Raw genomic sequence first — 23,760 nt, 5'->3', positions numbered from 1 at the left:
ACTCCAATGTACCTAAGAAAATAGAAATTGAGTTAAAAATCGATTCGTTAAGGAATTAACTAAGCAAAATGTGAGGAATTAACTATTAAAATACCACTTTAAAATGCTCCTATCAGAGAGTTCCAAAGATCCCCCAAATTACAATTTAATGCTCGAATAAAACGACTAAAATCCAAAGCAGAAGCTTCTAAAAGACTAAAATCCTAAAGGAACTGTAGAAAACAAAATACGGAATTGAAAAAACTCTCTAGCCCTACATTGCTCTAAAATGGATCCACTGGTTTGAACATCTTGACGCCTAAGATCTTCTTGGTGTACGTCGCAACAGTCAACCCAGCCATAGCAGCATTCTAGGAACAAGTACAGGATAAAGAGCAAGATATGCCACCTCCCAAAAAAACCCAAACCTGAGTCCAACCCAAGCGTTAAAATTAGAGGCATCTTAGTCATTGGTTTACATGAAATATATGATTGTTTCATTTCATTTCATTTCATTATAGTAATTGTCATCAATATCGTCTATTTATTTTATCCAATTGAATAGTTAAACAATCTCTGATTCAATTTATTTCTTACAAATCATGATTTTTAAAGGGTAATTTAAGTTACGGAAAATTGTATTATAATGAAGTATGAAGTGAAAATACATTATATAATCATAATGAAGAGTTAATGGGTAAACGAGCTTAATTATGAAGCTTCCTCATCCACTGGCATCGGCAATGGCATGGATAACATCGTCAGTCACAAGCTCTCTCACCCGATACACTGCACTTTCTTTCTTACGTTACTCTACATGTCTTGTTCTAAAATCATCATCCCTTTTCTTATATTCAATCCCACCTCTTTGACTACTCTCACGACCCTTTTTCCTCCCAAGCCCCTTTCTCTATTAAATCTTTTTACCCAAACCCAAGCCTCCCCAGAAGAAACCCCAAATTCATAGAAACCCAGATACGACTTGGCTTCTTACACCAGTCTGGTCCATTATCTCCGATTGGTCTACTCCGTTAGTGGGATCCACGATCACAGTATCTGACGGCTTCTGTCCCCTCCCTGTCCCACACTCCCCGCCTCGTTGAACGGTCCCAGATCAGCCCAGTCATTTTCGCCACGTGTGCAGTCCCCTCCCCCTCCCCCTCCCCCTAGTCCCCACCTTGTCCCAGTTTATATCAAGTCGATCCAACCCAGAGCCATAAACAAAGAAAAGGAAGACCCTCCCTTTCTGATGATACGATGTCGTTTCCCGGCCAATCACTTCAGTTCCCGACGGCTTACTACTCCGAGGACCCGGACCCGAGAGTCCCGCTCCAGAATCTCGACACGGTCCGAACCCGAATGGACTCCCTCCAGCTCTTCCTCACCCAATCCATCAACAACAACGCCCTGATCACCCCCCACCAGATGGACATGGTCTCCGCCGGCATCTCCTCCGCCATCCACGAAATCATCTCCAACGGCGCCGCCCTCCTCGCCTGCTCCCGCATCCCCCGACCCGACCCGAACCCCGACCCGACCCGGAAACCCGAGGTCAAGAAAGAACAGGAAAACAACAACAACGACGACGACGGCTGCGGCGGCGGAGACTCCGAGATCGTGGAGGTCGACGCGGTGGAGCTGCTGGCGGAGCACATCCACTACTGCGAGATTTGCGGCAAGGGGTTCAAGCGCGACGCGAATTTGAGGATGCACATGAGAGCGCACGGCAACCAGTTCAAGACTCCGGAAGCGCTGGCGAAGCCGGAGAAGATTGCCGGCGGCGGCGGCGAGGTGTGTACCGGCGGCGGACGGAACACGCGGTTCTCGTGCCCCTACGTCGGTTGCAACCGGAACAAGGGGCACGCGAAATTCCGGGCGCTGAAGTCGGTGATTTGCGTGAAGAATCACTTCAAGCGGAGCCACTGTCCGAAGATGTACTCGTGTAATCGTTGCAACAAGAAGAGTTTTTCGGTGGTGGCGGACTTGAAGAGCCACCTGAAGCACTGCGGCGAGGCGCGGTGGCGGTGCACGTGCGGCACGAGCTTCTCGAGGAAGAGCAAGCTGTTCGGGCACATGGCGCTGTTCGAGGGCCACATGCCGGCCGTGGAGGACGACAGCAAGGGCGCCGCGAGTTGTGTGGTCACGACGGCTATGGAAGAGGAGGAGGAGGAGGAGGATGGAGAGGAAAGGCACAGAACGACTTCGTGGAAGGGTGAGGGTTCGAATCCGGTTTATGAGGACATTGATTTTTCGTACGAGTTGTTTAGTGGGTTGGGATCTATTGAAGGGTTTTGTTTGGAGGATATGTTTGTTGATTTGTAACAGTGATGATGATCAGTTACTTGCTTGGGTCTGGATTTTTGTTGTTTAGATTATAGAGCTGTGTATATGATGCAGTGTAATAATTTTTGTGATTGGAGATTTGCAAATTTGTTGCTGAAGATTTATTCTTTTTTTGCAATCTCTGTTGCAATGTCTAATAAAATCACATTCTTTTTCGTTCAATATGGTTTGTTCTCGACTGTTGTAGCTTGATATCATGGATTGGGTTTAGATTGCAGTATTGTTATAGTTGGATTACAACTGTAGGAGATTTCTACTTGTTAGCAATGAAAGTTGTACATGAAAGGATTCGCCTACAATACATTAGTGTAGACCGGATTCGTACACTGGTAGACTGCGTCCATGTAGTGGCGGACTAGTTCAATCCGGTCTTGATGTACAGGTGTTGTAGGGAGCCGGTCTTTCTACGGTTAGTTAATGCAATGATACATTAATGTTATGTAAACTTTTTCGCAAAAGAAGATTTACATGTTCTTCTAGCCTCTCTATAGCTCCCAAGGATGAGAATGGTTAGAAATGGTTTTAATTTGAAGCTCTATGGGTTGTGTGGTGCTTAATGTGTGTAGTTTTTTGGGTGACTTGGGTTTCTTTTGCGACAAGCTCAAAGTCCTGAGGCCAGTGCTATTTTGTTAGAGAGGCCAAAATTGTGGAATGCTTAATTAGGATAGGATCTGTACTATTTCTCTCTCTTTTGGATACTTTCTAATATTTCCACCACCTGCTTATTGGCTTTTAGTGCATTTAGTGGCTTGTGCCTTTTGTCTAACCGAACCTCTACTTGCTACAAATTCCACTTTTAGAAAAGGGGGAGCAGAGAATAATTCGGGAAAAGCTGCTTTTGAGCAAGCGAGCACATAGCATCATATTGTGGCCATTTCTGTACATTGTTTACTGAAAATGCTCTGTTTTTGAGTGCCTATAACTTACGAAGGAGTTGTTGGCAGGCCAATAGAGATGGGTAGATACACTGGGGACCGTAGAGATTATAATACATTGAAGATTCTCTGTGCAGCTGTTTTTCCTTTCGGAAGATTCGCTTCTTCTGTTGGCACGCAATGGCAGAGAGAAGTCAATGTGCATTATTAAGATGGGGTACTGGGGGTTTCGTTTTCAAAGCAAACCCTTCTACGGTGAGATGTATTTATACTAATAGAAAAACTAGCAATTTCAGATTAGCATCACACAGATATTCACACAGAGAGGATATTGTATGGGAAACCACGTACGGTTTTGGTTAAGTTCCAGCTAAGTTTTTGTGATAAGATTCTCTTACACTATTTCTATTATGGAAACAAGAGGGTTTTGGTGTCATTTATCAGCTGGATCCATGGCTTCTGGGAAGATTCTCTTCAGGGTCCTAGGGTTTTATGCGCTTGCGTTTGCTCGACTGTTACTCATAGAGGTCAAGTGTGTTTGAGTTACAAGGGCCATGGATATGTGAGGTTATAAGGTGGGGCATATGCTGTGAGATTAAATGATAAATCAACTCTTGAATCTATAATGCACGGTTAGGATTGAAACAATAACAACAAGCACAATAGAGAATCAAGATCCCCTTTCGCACGGTCGGATCTTTTAATTTTTCAAAGGCTCAGACAAACAAATTGATGTAGATCAACTTACCTTTGGAATCTGGCAGCGGGATTGTTAGGAATATTGGTTGGAGGGGGAGGTCCGGCTATATCTTACATCAAGATTCTTTTTGAGCTATTAGGAGCACTTCGTCATACGAGGATTTACAAGATGGGATTAACCAAAGAACCCAATTCATACATTTAGCTATACTGCCTATGGTCTATATATCAAATATACTGTCAAGTGCTGTCTTCAAATTCTTACTCAAACATCACTGACAGTATTTGAACTATTGTCTACAAGCCAATTCCGTGACTTAAGTTTTACAAACATCAAACCAAAACTGCACCTCAATTATGGAAACCGTTTCGACACTGTTTAGTCTGTCAACTGCACCGATTTTATAGGTAGCAAAGAACGCCGATTTTATATTAGGTAACTTATATTGAAAGAAAGAACTTGTCCAGATCCTTCAAGGCAAGCTTGATTACGGCTTGACTTCCTCTTCCTCTTGGATTGCGTCAACCGCTCAAGTGAAGCGGAGGATTTCCGAAAGGCTTCAATCCTGCGAATATCCGTTTAAATAAAAAGAACATGTTTTCTTCAACCTCTAATCCCGCTAACTCCAAGGTCAGGCAAAGGCTAGTCAACAGCTAGTCCACAAGAGAACCCCAAAACAAATCGCCCTTCCATCTTTCTCGTATTGTCTGTGATACTCTCTATCCAGATTCGAATTCTACACTAATTTGTTTTTGTTTGTTTTGTGCTCAACTTTAAAACCATGTGTTTTACATGAATCATCTCTTTAAAATAGTTAATTCTTATACAAATAGACAGTTTGATAAATAAGTTGGAAATTAATGTCATCAGCTACGTAACAGGGCTTGCATCATGGCTTTGCATATACATGCATGATAACCAAATCAGAAAATTCTATAGTGCTATCAACCTTAGACTTCAAATAGAAGAACAATGCTAATTAGTAAGCAAAGTGAATATAGGTTATCCGTACTCACGAGAACACTGCCGGTGAGAAAATATCATATGGAAATTTCCCTATTTGAATTTCTTGAAGAATAACAGGCTAGGGAAAATGAAACTTTCTGCTGTCCCGTGACTCAAGTCCATCTTCTAATTCTAATTCCAAAAGTCAACAAATTACGCTTCTAAGAAAATTAAGGTTAAATTAATTTCCTAGTTTGCATGATTCCAAATTTCACACATTAATTCTTCCGCCAGTTCGATACTTCGATTCTTATTAACTGAGATGAGTCTGATCCGATCGAAAATTGGATTATGAAATCTGCAATCTAATTCCATAACTTAGAACTTTGAACTGAAGACTACCCTGGGTGATGCATGATTCTGCTAGATATCTACATGCATCGATCACATTGTTAGACTAAACCTGAAGCTAATGGTGGTCTAGCTTTTCTGGGAAGTCATGACTTAGCTGTTTAATTAGCTAGAATCTATCTCTCTTAACTAAACTCTGGAATAATAGGGAGCTAGGGAGGAAGAGGTGAGAGGAGTTGATTAATCAAGACGCACATTTTTTTTTTCTTTTTGAGCGAACGTAGTGCATGACATAACTAAATTCACCAAAGCAATCGCTCAAATGACTTTTCCCCTTTTTAGTAATATTCCAACACTAGTGTGTATATTCTGCATTTGGCAAATGATGACAAGTCAAACCCATATAACTAAGACAGATAATTCTACTTACTAACTTTATGTAGTTAATTCATAGTTTCAAATCAAGAACAGTATTTATAATGTAATCTGAAATATTAATTGGTAATGGATGAAGAGTCTAAATTTTTTATATATTGTTTTTTCAATATTTTTTTTTTTAATGTGAAACATTAATTCTCACACTTCTTCACGTATTTAAGTTAAATATATAGACAACTTATGTTTGGTGACGTGGAACATGTATAATTGTTGCGCACATGTAGGCAAGTGAACCTGCTTCTAATATTATGGCAAAATAATTTGAGTATTATATGCAAACCAATTGGCAATTGATAAAAATGCCTAAATTTCTGTAATATGTATTTTCATAATTTTAATTTTTCACAATGTGAAAGAGCACTCCATATTCTTACAATTCCTTCGTCGACAAGTACTACGTATGCAACCGTGCAAACAATCATGTCAAACTTTTGTTTGATTTCCCAAGTGACGTCAAATACTTGCCCGCACGAGTGGTTCCCTTAAATGCATTCACATAATCAAATTTGCCAAGTCATGATGTCAGAGTCTTTGGATTGACCAATCTTGCTCCGGTCTTGTTCATGGATGCAATGCCTTCCCGTGTTAATCACTTTCCCTGAGAAGAAAACCATATATAAGAAACGGCCGTGGAAGCATAATACATAAACAGATAGATATCTTCAAACGTTGTGAGATTTCAGTATAGTAATTGTTTGAGAGATTAACTTGAGCGAGGAATCATGTCGATTGAAGCTCTGGCAATGGCAGGTGCAGACTACAACGAATGTGGTATTGATCTTCGAGAGTGGGAGCCTGGCGAAGATCCACCGCCGCCATATATGTTGGCTGATGATGATGGTGATCAGCAAAGTACTGATACTGATCATCACTTCTTCCAATTCAGAGAAAAGAGTGGTACTACTGCTGCTGAAAGAGATGATCTTTATTACATGAAGATTAAGGTTCTGGAATGGCTAAAGCTGTGTTTCAATCTGAGATTGTAATGTTCCACACTATGCGCGCATAAATGGATAGTAAAGTATTACTTAGCATTCAATTTGATTTTTTTTATTTATTTTTTGGTTTCATCAAAGAAACTAAAATGCTTCTGATGCATGTGCCAGAAGACCATGCATGCATAAATGTTTTCTTCATTTTGTTTAGTCTTTTCTTTTTGTGAACTAAAAGCTCCGAAGACGGGAATTTTTTTAATTTTTTTTTTTATAATGTACAAAAGAGATATACAAGTCTATTCTACTTGGATGAATATATTACACACTCATTTTATAACTAACTGAACCAAAATTACAATTTAATTGAACCAATAATTTACAACACTGACAACAAAGTTACCATATTTTGTTTCATACATTTGCATATAATTGAACCAAATTACCACATCAACAATAATTTGTTCCTAAACATGTAAAAATATCATAGGTGGAGTAAGAACCCTAAACCTAAACTAAAATTACCCAAAAATGACTCTCTTTACTACAATGACAACAAATTTGTTGTCATATCTATAAATGTGGGTATCACATACATGTAGATATCTTAGAATTTCCCATACAAAACAAGAAACATGCACTTCAGCAATAGGAAGCAACAAAATCCAACCAACATATATGCACAATTTTCATAAAATATATATATATATATATATATATATATATATATATATATATATTATATTTATCCAGAGCGAGGTCTCACTCTAAAATTAAAGTGTGAGGCCTCAAATATATATATATATATATGCAAAATTTGGATTTAATCCATAAAAGAGCTCCAGGAGTAGAATCTAATTAGTGCTAGCTCCCTAACTTAAGAAAACAAAAGCCAAAAAAGAAACCCTGCAATACAAACAAACCAGTTATATATATACATATCCTATTCAGAGCGAGGCCTCGCTCTGAAATTAAAGTGCGAGGTTAGAGTTTAGGATCACTTTTCGGTCGCATATCTACATCTCGACCGTTCAGTTTTTAGGTACTAATGTATAGATCATCTCTGCAAAATTTCAGCCCAATTGATGATCTTTAAGGTATCTAACTCGCTTAAACCAATAGACGAACTGAATCTATCCAACCTGAACCGTGCTAGCTTTAAGGCAGTTATCAATGCCTTAACGACTATCAATTTTACTGAAATTTTGCAGAAATGATCTATACATTAGTACCTAAAAACTGAACGGTCGAGATGTGGATATGAGACCGAAAAATGACCCTAAATTCTAACCTCGCTCTGGATAGAATCTATATATATATATATATATATATATATATAGGATTAAATACTTGTTACTCCTCAAACTTTTCCCTGAAAAACAGTTTAGTTCCTCGTCTTTCAAATTAAACTGGATAGTCCTTATTCTTTCTAATTCTCACACAATAGGTTCAAAATAGGTCTAAAATGACTATTCTACCCCCAAGATCCTTTTTTTATTTTTTTCTCTCTCTTTTTTTAATTTTTCTCTCTTTTTTTATTTATTTTTTCTGCTTTTCTCTCTCTCCCTCTCCACAGATCGATCTTGTCCTCCTCACTACTCTCTATAATTTTCCATCTCTTTCTGGCTTCTTCTCTTCGCCATAACTTCCAGCTCCAGTTCAAGCTTTTCCGGTTAAGTTTCCAGCAAAACTCAATTGGAGAGAAAATCCGACAGCAAACCCAACAACCACTCCGGCGAACTGTCTCTGCCCTTCTCTCTCTCTCTAAATGAAATTCCCAAAAGGATGGCGGCGCTGCACCTGAAGACAACGAAGTATGGGAGAGAAAGGGGAGAAGGCAGTGGGTGATGAAGGAGAAGCAGGGGTGCACTTGAGCCAGAGGCGGCGGAGCAAGTGTGGGCCGCAAGTGGAGGACATGGGCTGGAGATAAGCCCAGGCGACCCGCTTGACGAGGCGGTTACGAATGGAAATCTCGTAGCCGGAGTTGGTGGTTAAGTTGGGCATCGGGGACTGGACGGCGACTAAAGAGGAGGAGGAGGAGGAGGAGGAGGAGGAGGGGAGGAGGTCCTTAAGGGAGGTGTAGGACTCGAGCTTTTGAGGGAAAGAAGCTCCAGGTCGAGCTCCGGCAGCCGGTAGAGTGGCGTCACAGAGCCGTTTTAGGTTAGGAAGCTGCAGTTTTGGCGGGGCTTATTGGTGGGAGTGGTGGAGGATGAGGAGGAGGAGAGGTGGCTAAGCTTAGTGGGGACGACGACTGAGGTGGAGATGAAATTGTGGCGGCGGAGCTTCCATGAGGGGTGGAGGGGGCCCACCAAGCGCTGCAGAGTGGTAGTGAGTGCGGTGGATTTTGGCTGAAAATTTGCAGCGATGATCTATACACTAGTACCTAAAAACTGAACGGTTGAGATGTGGATATGCGACCGAAAAGTGACCAAAACTCGAACTTCACACATTAATTTCAAAGCGGAGCTCCGTTCTGGATAGAATCTGTGTGTGTGTGTATATATATATATATATATATTTAACAAGGCTGAGTTCATGTATTTTCTCTTTATTCCGATTTCTGTTGATTATCCATAGCTATAGTATATGCATATATAGATGCTACTAAGAAACTAGCTTAATGCATGTATGAAATAAAACTTTCCAGGTTCAAAATTAGATGCTTTTATATATTGTTACCCATTATTTTGATGTCCAAAGTTCATCCTTAAAGTAACTAAAGAGTATCCTTTTACTCCAATATTTACGCAATCGTGAAGGATACCTAGCTATCTTGGGCCTTGTTTTTCTGAATCAGTTCATGTGAGATCCATTTTAATATACTAAGAACAACTTGTCCTGCATAAGCTTGCAGAACAAGTTACCGGATTGTAACATGTAATTACTTAATTTTGATCCAGCATCCTTGTTTAACATAGAATTTGTGTTGCAGATGGACTCAAAACCCAATACTTATTGGTCGCTACGAAATCCAGGTAAAATGTGGATTAGGTCATTTAAAGGTGCATTTAGATTGCTAGCTAGCTAGCTAGTGGGTCTTTGGCCGGTTTGGGAAGAATTCTGTTGGCAAGTACGTGCATAATTACAAAAAGCGGATTCATACTCTCACAAATCACCAGCAATTTATAATTAATCTTGCCTTATAATAGATTGCACTAATACGTCGATCTGTGCAGAATAGAAGGGCTTAATTTTGAGAATAATGGCATCATCATCAGGTTAGTATTAATTAATATATGTTATTGAGTTGATGATGTTTGCATAGGTACACCATACACACTTTACTAACTTTTTTTTTCTTTCTTCTTTTTCACTAATCTCTGCCAAATTACTCGCATCAAGATCAAAATCTTACTTTTTGAGTTTCTGTTACTTTAAAAAGGTGGGACTCTTAATATGAAGTTTGAACAACAAGCACGTTTAATATGAATCATTACACTTGAAGGGTTTAGTTGGTGCTTGTAAATACAAGGTTAGTAGCTAGCTATACGTGACAAGCTTGCGTCATGGTTTTAATCGATCCTACTTCACCATATGTCCATATGCCATGTATAGATATACAAAAAGTCTAGTCTGACCTAGCTAGCTAGCTCATTATTATTCGATAGACTTCACGAGAACATTAATTCCAAAAAAAACTATGAAACCAATACGACTCTTCTTGATAAAAATTGCTCGCCTATATAATGCATGTGATGATTCATTGTCATTCAAGTGATCATCAGCTCATTATCACAGAATTGAACTTGCAGCGCTCACTTTCAAAGAATCTACAAAATACCAAAACTGCAGCAAGAATATTATCATGTCTGTCTCATTGGAAGCTTTGGCTATGGCTGGTACAGATTGCTTTTCCGTTGCTATAGATCTTGAAGAATGGGAGCGTAGAGACTTGGAGTTGTCTCCACCACATTTACTAGCGGATGATGAAGAAGAACAAGGAAAAGGAAAAGAGGAAGCAGATCGTGGAAAGAAATTAAGAAGAAGCCCAGAAAGAGGAGAGCAACTTCAGGTTATTAGTAAGAAAATGTGGGTTAATGTCACCAACATAGAAGCTAGCCGTTGCAACCTATCTGGAAAGCTTAACTAGAGAAGAGTACAAAGCCGATATTGGGCGATCCTGAGCTCCAGATGTATAAGTCCCACTAATATTTCCATGAACAATCTGATGTTGCTTTTTGTCTATGGATTTTCCCATCCTCTGAGTCTGTATTTGAGTGTTTTTGAGAAGTAAAAGCTAATTTTACCATAATTTAAAAAGAGTTACTTTAAGAGGAGAAACCCTAATATGTACGTGTTAGAGGATATATTATATACTGCATTACTGAATTAGTTGTTGTATTTGTGGCCTCCATTTCTTTTGTTTACATCAATTATAGTTATGACCCGTTGTTAAGTCCCCTCAGTATAAATACGAATGTATGTTCTCCCTTTAGGCTTTTACTGTCCACTGATCATAAATCACAATGTGTGAAATCAGCCTCTATTATAAACAAAAGATGGCATGGTTTTAATGGTTGTCGAGTCAAGTCGAGTATCAAAGTGCATGTCCAAATTTAAGCCGTCAAATACAATTTATCAAGTACGTACAAGGTCTGGTAAAGCTGGACGGGTGCTCATCAAGCTCAAGCTTGAGCTCATATTTGCTCTACTTGTTTGTGAAACGAACTCAACTTTAAGAGCGGATCGAGTATTTCAAAGCTTAAGTTTAGCTCGGCTTTCTTACAAATTTAATACTTTGTTTGAGGTCAGCTGGTTAATTTTACGTACTATCCAAGCTCAACTGAATACAAGTTGAACTGTCATATAGGTGGATTTATAGAGCTTGAAGAAAAATAACAATCCTTCTCTACTCCATCAATACACCCACCTGAACCTGCTACTAATTAAACCCTTTTACCAAAAAAAAAAACAACTGCTACTAAACGCTAAATTTATCTTCTTTCCAACTATTAATTAGGAAGTAAAGGTAATTTATTCTAAACCCAAGCTAGTTCACGTGAAGGGGAAAGAAAGTTTTAATAATAGCTAAATACATTTTGAGAGTATTATAAGCATGCATGATGTGAGTCGCTCGTCACCGATTGATAGGTTTAAATTTAGCTAGATATAAATTTTAGTCCTTCTGTTTTTATCAAGTTTCAAATTTAAGTATGCGATTATAGTTTATCATCATATCTCATTTCCTTCATGTTATTAATATTCTTCTTTAATTTTACTATATTTCATCAATTTCGCCATATATTCAAGATTTCATAAGGTTGGGTTACTCATCTTTCTCATGAAGAGCTTATCGTTTTTACAAATGCTAAATTGCACGTAGGACTCATGTGCAATTTTTTTCCCTTTCTTTTCGCTTAATTTCATCTTCTTAAATTTTTGACATTTCCTTACTAAGATCAGAAAGAAGAAATTCAGAAAAATAGAAAATACAAAATGAATTTGGTCGCAGTTTGATTTTCCTTGTCCAAACAAGAGTAGTAATGGCCAAAAGCTGGATCACTTTTGATTGATCAACTGAAGTACTTTTACCAATCCTTAACCAATTCTCAACGATAACATGTGAACACTGAGATTTCTTACATATAGCAGGACTATGACATTTCTGGTCACGGGAATTTCAAGAACACTGAGAATGCATATGGATGGTTTATGACATTTGCAGTGACAGAAGCATTATCTTTCTTCCCCATTGATTTTTGAGCATGAAGTACCCGTGCCTTTTCTAGTACTAATGCATATATAAATGTTGTGCATTAATATCTTCTTCAAATCACTTGCAGAAAGAGAAAGAAAAAAAAAAACTAGTAGGAATACTTGAGAAAAAAATGTCGGTTGAAGCTTATGCAATGGCAGGGATGGATTATGCGAAGTCCGGGATTGATCTAGAAGAGTTGGAGATTAATGGTGCTTGGAAAGAGCCTCCATATCTTCTAAGCGAGCAAAGCTTAAGCTATGGAGTTCAGATTCAGAACAATACAGGTGGTAAAGCAGACACTACGATGGCGGACAAAGAAGAAGAGATGAAAGCAAGGATGCGGGCATGGGCAAAGGCTGTTGCTTCCATGAATGAGATTGTATGTCTTTCAAGGAATTGTTCATCAAAAAATGTAATCAGATAATGTTGTAGGCTAGCTTGTAGCATGGGAGTTTTATGGAGTAAAATACTCCAGTAAAGTTTGAAACTTTGAATGGATCGTTTCGGTACGAATTGTACAGTAATTAATCTATTCAAATGAGTCTATTACCCAAGTAAATGCAGTACGCGCAAGAAGTATTACAAGAGCTGCATGTGAAATCATAGCAATCAATAGTTGGCTATTTCGGCACCGAGTTTATGATGTGTCTGTTACATAAAGATCGGAGCTCAAAAGCTTTAGTTGATCTGATGAGGCATGAAGATTGCAAACCGTGCCAAGATCTTACGACGGAAGTTTTATACCATGCCATGGGTATACATTGCAGAATTTAATACCTTTGATAAAAAAGACAAAATTCAATGCCATGAACCTCACAAACTAAATACTTTGAAGCTGAGCACGTGAAATTACATCATTGATAATTGGAATAACTTCGAAAAATTTAAAATCAACAAGCTGCATTGTTCAGCTCGATGAAGAAGCCAAAGAAGGAGATGTCCACTTCAAGTTTAGATGGCGCCTATGTTTGATTTTGGGAACATGAGTGTCTTGGTATTCACAAGACTAAACGGACGTTAAAGCAAAAATTTCATCAGCTCCATCACAAGGCTATTGCATCATGACTTTGCTAGTTTGCTCATTACATGCATGATCACCAAATCACAAAATTCTCTAGTGCTATCAAACGACTTTAAATAGAACAACGTTGGTACGTAAGAAAAGTGAATACAAGTTTAGTGAGTAGCATGAACTTTGCCTCTTAATTTTCAAGAAATTAATAAATAATCATATATTCTACTTCCCTATTTGAAGAATAACAGGGATCGAATTCTGAATTTCAAATTTGAACGTTCTATTATGTGAACATTAAGTCATCATCAAAAGCACAATTAACTTTGAACTTTGAGTCTACAAATTACGCTTTTTATTAAGTTAAATTAATTTCATAGCTTGATTCCACGTTTCATACATTCATTTTTCCGCCAGCTCGATTCTGACCTCAAATCCGATTGAATTGTCTTATGTAGTGCTATATTTCTATGATCATGGCTTTTAGCTCCAAAATAGAGGAATACTAGCAAGGAAACCCGCGCGATGCTGCGGGATTGATATGTTTTCCTGAATTTTATACGTAATAGAGTAATTCATAATCTAATGAAAAAAAAAACGCTTTATCTTTGATCTAAGAAGCATTCCAAGTCTCCAAAACATGCTGCAACTGTAAGACCTAATTTCAATTTTCTATACCAAAGAGAACGAACATCAACAAGATCATAATATATTAAATCTGAAAGTGAATTCAAGCTATTCAAATCCAGTGTACAGAAGAATGTGAAATAGCTAAATAATCGCATGCAACAAAAAGTTCTCTATCATTCCCATAAACGAATGCCATCTTCACGTGAATCCCACCTTCAGGTACTGCTATATCTAGAGTCTTTATCTGCTCTCCAGTAGTTTCATTATCTTCACCATATTGCTTTTTGAAGTTTTTTCACAATGTTAACAACTCTATCAATGTTACCACATTCTTCTTGAGAGAACCCATGCCATTGGAGCTGGTCTACAATTTCTTTTGAGTCTGCGTTAGATTACATCTCACAAAAATCACAATATCAGTGTGCTTACCTTTGTTTTCTTATATTTGGAATCTGATTTTATCATGCAAGAGCAAAGTTTCAAGTAAAATTTTTACATTACTTCAACTCCAACATATAAGCTATCATATGAAGATAAACTTGCAGTCAATACTTCCTATCAATCTATCGATACAGTATTTATGTTACATTCTGTTACTTGAACACACTCGATAACCAAAAGTTTGCATATATAATTGAATTTTGTATAACAAAAGAATAACTGCATTATCCACTCAAACTGACAGACATACTTTTTCCAAGAAAAAAGATTAATCACGTTCAATCAAGATCTTAGCCATTCATTAAAATGCAAAAAAAAAAAAAAAAAAAAAAAAAAAATCACACACATGGTTGAAATCAAAGCTTAATTTGAATTGAGAATTTACCATTCTCCACATGAAACTGTCCTAGGCAATAGTAAATTGGCATTCAGCTGATGAAATGAAAATTCTCAAAAAAGGACTAAAACACACAATTACAGCATCAGCAAAGCAGATTTGTTACATGACAGACTAAATCTTCCATTATGCCTCTTTAGGTTTTACCATGAAGTTAACTACTCTATGCTTTCACATTACATCTAGTGGTTTCTGTTCTATGGCAGAGTAATGATACGAATAATAATTCAGTAGAATTGCATCAATTATAAGAGGCTGACCTTTCAGTCCAAACTTCAGATTGTTATTGTTTGGCTCATAAACATTAAACAATATCCCTTGGTCCATCAGTATTTCTCCAAATCAAATTCATTCCCTTTGCTTGAAACTGCACAGAAATAATCAGAGTTAAAATCAAGACATATATGACTATACTCTGTGTGCTAGGCAGTGAACATAATTAGCAGTTGTATGAGAAACCAAATGAAATGCCTACAGATATTCTGTACTTCATTCCAATATCATAGCAATTGACTTTCTACCCAAGCATTCTGTACTTGTGAAATTAAATAATGAAGACCATTAGTTTAGTACCTAAGACAACTGAAAAATAGATGTTCCCAACCTGCTTATCTATGTTTTAGTACCTAAGACAACTAAAAAAATGGGGAACGATATAATATTTGTTGACCACCTTGTGGTTCTACTTAAAACTATTATGGCTGATTGTCAGCTTATTTTCCATTAGACCACGGAGGATAAGTTAATACTTCAAACGCAATGTGGGACACTGAAAATGTAATATAGTATATAGCTTGATTGCTTCTTTCCCATTAGACCACAGAGGATAAGTTGACTTACCATTATGTACTTAGACTTATAATATAGCTTGCCAAACCCTTCCAAGCGAGGGAAAATTAGAGCTCAGAGGAACTGAGCAAGCACAAAACAAAGGCAACGACTTCCAAGATATCAAAAGGAAGCAGCAAAAAATAAATATTTTCAAACATATTATTATTATTCAGAACAAATTGGTAACATCCTCTCCAGTGTTCCAAGCCGGCCATATTCAAGGTCACCTTGGGGACCAGATCAGTGTTAAAAAATGACCTACCGAATACACAATATATGTACAAAGGATATCAAGTTAGAACCAAACCAATTTGTATATGTTATTATTGAAAGGAACCAAGACGTACATACAGCATCTAGGAATTAAATTGCTTGATAAAGGTCGGGCTTGTTTGCCCACTTGATGCAGACCTTGAACTCTCTGTCTTTCCTCTAAGAGAAGTTAACTGTCGATTTAATAAAGCTAGAGCTCTATGATATTATTAAATAAAAGAACCCAGACAGAATCAAAGGTACACCCAGATAGAATCAAATATTGCCCACTGGTAAATGAACTAATAGATGTTTCTATTTATACATATGTACTGGTATTTTTATTTAAGTTTATGAGTTTTGTGTTAAAAAAAATTGTTCCAATTGTAGTCAGTACAGTCAAATCAATCCGCAAATGAAAAGAGAAACTGCATATCCCACAGCTAAGAGGGATCTCTGAAGAAAAAAAATCCAGATTCAATGGTCATGTTGACCACTATAAACTATTAATCTCCATTTTTCTAAATTGTATGTACTTTCTGCTCCTAAAGAAGGTACACTTGAATCTACCTATTCCAAAACATCATGCCACCATTTTCTGAAAACATATATAATAGAAAAGAAATCTACTCCCCTCAATCTTTCTTTCAAGCGCAATACCAGCTATCCTCAACCACCCCTAAAACATAGAAAAACCCAAATAAATCAAAACCTAACCACAACAAAAACCACCAATTCAAATAGCCAATAGCATATGCATCGACCGAAAACACACCTTCAATCAAAAACCTTTTCTATTCTTCTTTCGATTCCAAGAACGCAAGATCTACTCGCTTCAGTCTTTCTTTCGATTAGTGAAAGGACCAACCACCACCTATCCCCTTTGCGTTTCCAGTCTCTTCTGCTGAACGACACGATGCTCAAAATATAAAAATTGGGCAACTGTAATTCACGTAACCACCAAGGGCAAAATCGTCATTCAATTCAGGCTTGAATGAACAGTAGCACCTCGAATGAACAGTTGCACAGTGCGACGCCCTTTGGTATATAGTATAATTTCTTGAGGGCCGGCCGGGTATATATGTATGTGATATATACCTGACCTCCCCTTTCTCTTTCTTATTTTTTAAGCTTGTCATAACCTATACTATGCCAATAATAGCTTCAGACGACAGATATCATCTGTCGTCTGATATGCAAATTATCTGTAGTCTATCCAGCTGTCATCTCTTATGGCATCAGACGACAGATATCCTCTGTCGTCTGTTCTCACTCAGACTACAGAAGTTTCGTAAGGCTCTGTCGTCTGAGCAACCCAACTTTGAAGGATTTGGAACTTTCTGTAGTTATTAATCACATACAACGACATATTAATGTTGTTGACATGAGGTACAAACTACAGTTTTAATAAAACCTCTGTCATCTGAAAACAAATAAGAACACATATATATGTTGTCTGAAGTTACCAAAATAAAGACTTGTTTGACAATCTATTGTTTGAATGCATTTTTAACGACATTTAATTGTTGTTTGTAAATCACTTATAATTGGGTAAATTATGCTCATCTGTCGTCTAAATAGTTGTAAGACTTTATTTTTATGTCGTCTGTTTTGTATTCCAACCACAGTTTTAAGTTTTTATGTTGTCTGATAGAAAATAAAACTTCGCATTTCTGTTGTTTGATAATCAATTGAACTTCAGTTTTATGTTGTCTGATAGAAAATAAAACTTCGCATTTCTGTTATTTGATAATCAATTGAACTTCAGTTTTATGTTGTCTGATAGAAAATAAAACTTCGCGTTTCTGTACAGTAGTCATCAAAAAGGCAGATTAATTATAAGATCAATTCCTCATTGCATAAATTAACCCACCAAAGTACATTGCATAAATTAACCCACCAAAGTACATTTCCATCAGTAGCATAAATTGGATATCAGTACGCACTGCAGTAAAGAATAACCCTACATCTCCAATCAATATTCAACATTGTGGGTGACAGTTGTAGGAGGGCTCCCTGTTACTCCTGACCCTGATAACCTAACCTACAGGCCATTTTCTGGTAAGACCTGCAATTGTTACATCAAACGAAGGCGATGAACTTAAACCAATTTATTCAATACTGAAAGGCCTCTCATGCATCAAAGTGTAAGTTAAGTACCTTGACAATAGGTTTTTGTACCAAAGTGGACTGGGAAGCAATTGCAGTCATATAAAGGGTTACATGTATTTGTTGAGTCCCGAAGCTGCAAAAATGCAAACTTCATTGGTTATCTGATGGACAATATATTTTCTACAACCAACCTAGTCATTACACATGATTTCTACAAGACTTAGAACACTCACTTGATGAACTGCTTCCTCAGTGAACGGGAACCAGTACCGCATTCCCACATAGACATTCACCGACATGTCCTTTGATTCCAAAGCCATTTTCAGTGCATTTGCCTGTATATCACGTAGTAAACAAACTTTTTAGCACAAAAATTCATGAACAGAACAGACTAAGCCGCATTATATCTACCTGCTCATCTGTCATCTTACGCAAGGGTGAACCACCTCCTATAGAAGCATACCCTTCCTTGTTTAACATCAACCCCTGCAAACTATAATTAATTAATTTAACTACATCAATATGGTCCTCACACAAAAGCACTATTATAAAAACTAAAGACAAATAAACAAACAATAGGTTCTAATAACTTTTACCTTTCCAACAATTGCATTCGAAATAGATAACAAATGTAAACTTCAATATAACAGCAAAATCAAAATGTATAAACAAAAACCAAAGGAGGAATCCAATGCATGCCAATTCTACAAGTCTATTTCAGGGGAAAAAAATGAAGGTAAGAAAATAAAGACCCTGTAATCTGAAAACAGAAACTTGACTATTGTAGCAGCAATTGTTCCACAATCCACTATTTAAAGTCGTATTAAGTTCATGTTGTGCAAGACACCAGTCTAGGAGTTTGTCTTTCCAAATCCACAAACATTAACTTCAAACAGCTCAACATGAGAGTCCCAGTAAGTATCTGAAACTTGTATGTAAATTTAATCCCACATAATTAAATACTTGTGATATCACTGACATTATAAATAAATAATGTCTGCAAAAGAAGCCACAACAAAGAAGCCAGCAACTGCAACTTTGTCTGTGAGCTTCCTACAAAAAAGAAGGTCAGGCGCCAGTAGTTATAACAAAAGAGATGTAGCAAGATTGAAATTGTACAGTGATTTAGTGAATAATACAATAGTTCTTTTAGAAAAATTTGCGAGTAATTCTTTACCAAACTCTGGATCCGGGCAGTCTCTGAGAACTCATACTTGTCATCAGGCTGCAAGAAGAAAAATATAAGATGGCCATCCAGACATAAGATGGCCATCCAGACATAGTGTTGAAAAAAAGAATTGAACAAATAGCTGGACAGACATTCATTGGCCAACAAACAACACAGGCACATGCAAAATGAACAAATGTCATGAAATAAGAAATGAAGGAGGTTAGGTACCCTTAAATATAGTTTGATCTGCGTCCCGGCTAATGATATTTTCTGGATCAGTTTCTACCCTAATCACATAAGAGCTACTGCTCAAGACAGTCATCCAGACTAGAAGCTCAACCATGAGCAGATAGTTTTTACAAGGCATAAGACTAAAAAAAGTGTGAAACCAAAACTGCACCTGCTTGTCAGCAACAAGAAAAGCAGAATAGAACCCAACACCAAATTGACCAACCAAACCGTTGTCTGCACCAATATCCTTATTTTCCAAACAAGATATAAGCACAAAGATCAGATTCAAAAGCATCAATAAACAAAAACAAGATTCAGTAGACTGCAAAACAATGCATTATGAGAGAGACCTTCAGAGCCGTCAAGAATTTTGAAGTACCACTCTGAGCAGTGGTACCAAGGCAGTCAATGAGTTCCTCTTTCGTCATCCCAATACCAGTATCCCTAAAATTCAGACACCAACATGTCAATCATCTCCACTAATCCATCAAGGAACAAAACAGACTTAACAATCAACTCAAATTTGGAATCCGAACAGCTAAACTCATCAAACAATTATCATACAACCCTAAATCAGAAAAAATACGAACAAAAAGAAAAAAGAAACCAAATCTGGAATATGGATTAGAAACCCTAGATTAGACAGATACCATAGATCGGCGAGATAGATTCGCAGGTAGCTGAGAGGCTGGTCAAATGGCCACTAAATTGAGTATGAGATCTTGCCCTTCAGGAGGTTCATGTCGAAATGTTAGATACGGAATTTCAGCTGCAGGAACATGAATAATCAAACAGAGAGCCACAAATAGTTCCAAAAGAACAACAATTCTATGAAACTTGGTTTGTTGCAAATCACTTCAATTCCAACTAGTTTGAACACAATAGTACACTAAAAACCCATACCCAAATCAAAAGGTTAAACAAATTCAGATCATAGACGTCAAAATTCATAACCTGGTGCTGTTAAAGGTACCGGGTGAAGTTAGCTTCGTCAAATGTTCTCTTCCTTGCAGAAATACAATAAAGAAGCATCAGCAGCAGCAGGCAACCGACAATTTCCAGTTAGTGACAGAGTCCCTATCTCCCTCTCAGTACCTTTTGTGTTCTCCATGGCCTAAACTTTTCTTTTAGACTTTCTTTTCTTATTACTATAATGCAACATTAGCATGCATGTCATCTAATTAGTAAAAAACCTCCATGTCAATTATGTCTAAGAACCTGATATCAAAAGGAGAAACATAATCAAAAGGCAAACTAAAACTGCATGGACGCTATTAACAAAGCATAGCACAAAAAAATATATATATATATATATATATATATATATATATCGAGTGTTTCTTTGAAAACAAGTAGTAGATATAAATGGGGTTTTAAAACGTGTATAGTGTTAGACTCAACATGTCGTGAACTTAGCAAGATAAATTGAGACTGTCGGGTAAACAGTAAAGGAGAAAGTGCTACTTTTATACAGTCAAACATCAGAAATCAGACATGAGTTATATGTTCTTTACCATAAAACTCAGTTTCTGAAACCTTTCGTCAATTCTAGATATTATGTAGACAATCTGGGATTTTACAATGCCATCCCTGTTCTCAATTGATAAATCACACTCAATTCCGGTTCCACAGTCTACAAGCTTGATTATAGGAACCCTAGCACTCATAATCGTCTGTACACCAGCAACATGCCCTGCCCCTACAACACAAAGATGTACAACTGAGAACAATACAATGACTAATGGAGCACAATGACTTGCATCTGATAGACACACATATCTATATATATATATATATATATATATATATATATATAGATCCAACTCAGTCACCTCCAGTTCGTCTAGATCCTCCCTAAATAGGATCTCTGACATAGTTAATGAAGAACAAATTGAATATCAGTCAAATGATAATATAGACATGAATGATTGGAATATACCCAGAGTCCCTAGTAACGAAATTTATAAGAAAAAATGGTCTCTTTCTTCATTCAAAAGTGAACATCATATTAAAACGGTAGAACAAGTCTATGCCCTTAGTAAACAACATGAAACTTGTCAATTATTTAGCCTTGAGTCAATATATATATATGCGTATTTGTGCGTGTGCGTGCGCGTGCGTGTGAAGCATACATATACAGATGCAAAAACACCGAGATGATCTGGTTAGGACCTAAGTTTGAAGGCTCTGAGGACAACATGTGAGGACCATCCAAATTGTGATCTCATGATTTGAAATGTCTCTTTTGTAGGTCCTATTTAAAATCAACCCTACAAAAAAACTCATCAAACTAGGATCATTTAGTCATCTAATTGTGACTGAATTAGTAAAACTAATAGTGCTTCCCAACACTTCAATGATTAAATGCATTTGGATTCGCCTGATTCTGTGCAAAGAAGAAAATTTAAAGGGAACCTATAGTACTTGACGAGCTCGTTCAAGACCGGAGATCTCTCTTCCAAGAACAAGAGCATGAGGAAGCAATTTCAACAGTACCCACAAATATAAACACTAATCCCTACCATAAACCCATAAATTTGAACACCCACCAATTGAAAATTAGGGAGAGAAGAGAGTACCTGAAAGTCGAAGCTTCTCTGGTCTTGATTTTGGAGTTGGGGTTCAGTCCTCAAGCTTCTATCTGCGTTGATATAAAGAAATTAGGTCAAGGAGACCTGAAGTAGAGGAAACCCATTTGTTCTTTTTGTTCTGTTGTAATGAAACGAAGAGGGAATTTGATATGGGTAAAGAGGGAATCTGAAAATTACTCAGACGACATACCCAAACTTGCTTTGCCGGAATCGCAGGAGGATGGGAGTGTGTGTGAACTGGAGAGGGTGAAAGGGATTGAGGGTGGATTGAGGGATTCAGGTTCATGAGAGTGTGAGAGCGTGCGAGGGAGAGATTGACTGAGAGTGAGAGGCGGCAATTGTGTTTTTAGATCTAGGGTTGGTTTTTTTTTTTTTTTTTTCAGCTAAGGGAAAGGTCCTAGCAAAATGAGTGGGAAAGCCCGAGTTTTTCTGTTTTAGCTAAGGGAGGGAACTGGGAATACTATAGATTAATTAGGGTTTGTTTCCCATTTACTTAGACGACATATGAATGTTGTCTTAATTTTCTACTTGTCTTCCGTTTACTCAGACGACATATAAATGTTGTCCTAACTTTCCACTTTTTCATTGCGAATTTATCAGTTCTTTCAGACGACAGATATCTGTCGTCTTAATTTTCTAACTTACTAAAAAGATGAAAAAACTGAAATAGTATAGATTCTCATGCTATTCAGACTACACAATTAATTTATATGTCGTCTAAAGAATTTTAAAAGATTCAGACGACAGAAAACAAAAATTCTGTCGTCTGAAATGTGTCGTCTGAAGGCATTATTGGCATAGTATTTACAAAGTTCATCTTTATATTTCCGAATCTGATCCAGGTTAAAATGTTACCCGCCAATCATTCATTTGGCATGTGGACCTCCATTGATTTTGGATTGGCCCCCGGATAAAATAAAATGTAAAAACCATGCAAAAAGGAAAGAAAAAAAAAACCCTAAAAATTTTAGGCGTTTTGGAGGTATGGGACTGAGAACAGCCGCAGCAAGACTAGGGTTAGGATTAGTGGCTGCACTTGCAAGGCAGAAATTGATGAGAAGGTCCAGTACTTTAGCAGCAGCAGATATATGGGAGAAGAAAAGCATGAAATCGGAATCGGAAATGGAATTGGAATTGAATAAAGAGAAGACTCTATAATTATGTTTCTTTGAGTCGAGTTGTTATGAAAGTTAGTGGGTACTCCTGGTGACTAGGAAAGTTAATTAATTTCCATTCCAGTTTATTTGTATTTTCATTATGGTCGTTTGGTTTCAAAACGGGGTGTTTCCATTAAGTGTAATGTCGTTTAATTCAGCATTGTAGAAGAATCTTACATTGTACTGTGCCTATGTCGCTGCGACACGCGTCCAGCATGTCAACGTCCAGCTTTATATGCTGCTATCATGTAGAAGCAATTACCAAGTTAATACAAAAGTTCATTTTCTCTGCTTTATCCTTTTCGTTTTCTCCTTTCTCTCTTCCTAGATTTCCAGTAGTTAGGGCCGAGCCCCTAACAACCTAGTATCAGAGCCCTCGATCGGGGGATGGTGAAGCTCAAAGGGGGCGGTGGCGCCGGAATCCAGCCACACACTTCCGGTGAACTATCACATGTTGAATTTGACCTTTAGGTTCATAAAGATGAAACATCAGCAAAAATTGGAGATCTACATGACTCTCTTGCAGCTCTTCGAGCTGAATTGTTGGCTGAATTGCGCCAGATGAAAGAGGACCATCAGGCTGCTCCCAAGCAACAAGAGGCACCTCTCCTCAACTTTGGGTCGCTCCCACCTTCGGATGGCTCACCTGTGCTCAACACCACAGCTGCCTCGAC

The 23,760-nt window shown here is 37.6% G+C and overlaps 2 protein-coding genes and 2 long non-coding RNA genes across 11 annotated transcripts; 1 reads left to right on the top strand and 3 right to left on the bottom strand.

Annotated features, from left to right (window-relative positions):
• The first annotated feature begins 1,176 nt into the window (after positions 1-1,176).
• On the top strand, positions 1,177-2,484 carry LOC133714028 (protein SENSITIVE TO PROTON RHIZOTOXICITY 1-like). Its single transcript, XM_062140373.1, has one exon. The coding sequence runs from the start codon at positions 1,237-1,239 to the stop codon at positions 2,299-2,301; it is 1,065 nt and encodes a 354-aa protein (XP_061996357.1). The 5' UTR covers positions 1,177-1,236; the 3' UTR covers positions 2,302-2,484.
• Positions 2,485-13,962: 11,478 nt separating this feature from the next.
• Positions 13,963-16,826, bottom strand: LOC133712864 (uncharacterized). 3 transcript variants are annotated; one of them, XR_009848228.1, is made up of 3 exons: positions 15,920-16,826; positions 15,002-15,108; positions 13,963-14,285 (listed from the first exon to the last, which is right to left on the bottom strand). It is a non-coding gene; the product is annotated as an uncharacterized LOC133712864 (long non-coding RNA). The 3 variants fall into 3 exon arrangements; XR_009848028.1 differs by having other exon boundaries at positions 16,600-16,826; XR_009847820.1 differs by lacking the exon at positions 15,920-16,826 and having other exon boundaries at positions 15,002-15,909.
• A 788-nt stretch (positions 16,827-17,614) lies between these two features.
• Positions 17,615-19,566, bottom strand: LOC133734890 (ferrochelatase-2, chloroplastic-like). 2 transcript variants are annotated; one of them, XM_062162532.1, is made up of 7 exons: positions 19,508-19,566; positions 19,336-19,394; positions 19,114-19,161; positions 18,348-18,422; positions 18,170-18,271; positions 17,985-18,069; positions 17,615-17,892 (listed from the first exon to the last, which is right to left on the bottom strand). In XM_062162532.1, exons 4-7 carry the CDS (start codon positions 18,414-18,416, stop codon positions 17,864-17,866), a joined length of 285 nt encoding a protein of 94 aa, XP_062018516.1. In that variant the 5' UTR covers positions 18,417-18,422; positions 19,114-19,161; positions 19,336-19,394; positions 19,508-19,566; the 3' UTR covers positions 17,615-17,863. The 2 variants fall into 2 exon arrangements, with proteins under 2 accessions (XP_062018516.1, XP_062018506.1); XM_062162522.1 differs by lacking the exons at positions 19,114-19,161; positions 19,336-19,394; positions 19,508-19,566 and having other exon boundaries at positions 18,348-18,677.
• A 194-nt stretch (positions 19,567-19,760) lies between these two features.
• On the bottom strand, positions 19,761-22,243 carry LOC133735901 (uncharacterized). 5 transcript variants are annotated; one of them, XR_009859345.1, is made up of 7 exons: positions 22,120-22,243; positions 21,918-21,979; positions 21,511-21,608; positions 20,853-21,037; positions 20,293-20,344; positions 19,989-20,107; positions 19,762-19,782 (listed from the first exon to the last, which is right to left on the bottom strand). It is a non-coding gene; the product is annotated as an uncharacterized LOC133735901 (long non-coding RNA). The 5 variants fall into 5 exon arrangements; XR_009859335.1 differs by having other exon boundaries at positions 19,761-19,782; positions 19,989-20,344; XR_009859341.1 differs by having other exon boundaries at positions 19,761-19,782; positions 19,989-20,340.
• Between the last annotated feature and the right edge of the window lie 1,517 nt (positions 22,244-23,760).

The sequence above is a fragment of the Rosa rugosa genome, chromosome 1, assembly GCF_958449725.1.
Source record: "Rosa rugosa chromosome 1, drRosRugo1.1, whole genome shotgun sequence".
Classification (NCBI taxonomy): domain Eukaryota; kingdom Viridiplantae; phylum Streptophyta; class Magnoliopsida; order Rosales; family Rosaceae; genus Rosa; species Rosa rugosa.
This window is presented reverse-complemented; position numbering and strand designations above follow the sequence as displayed.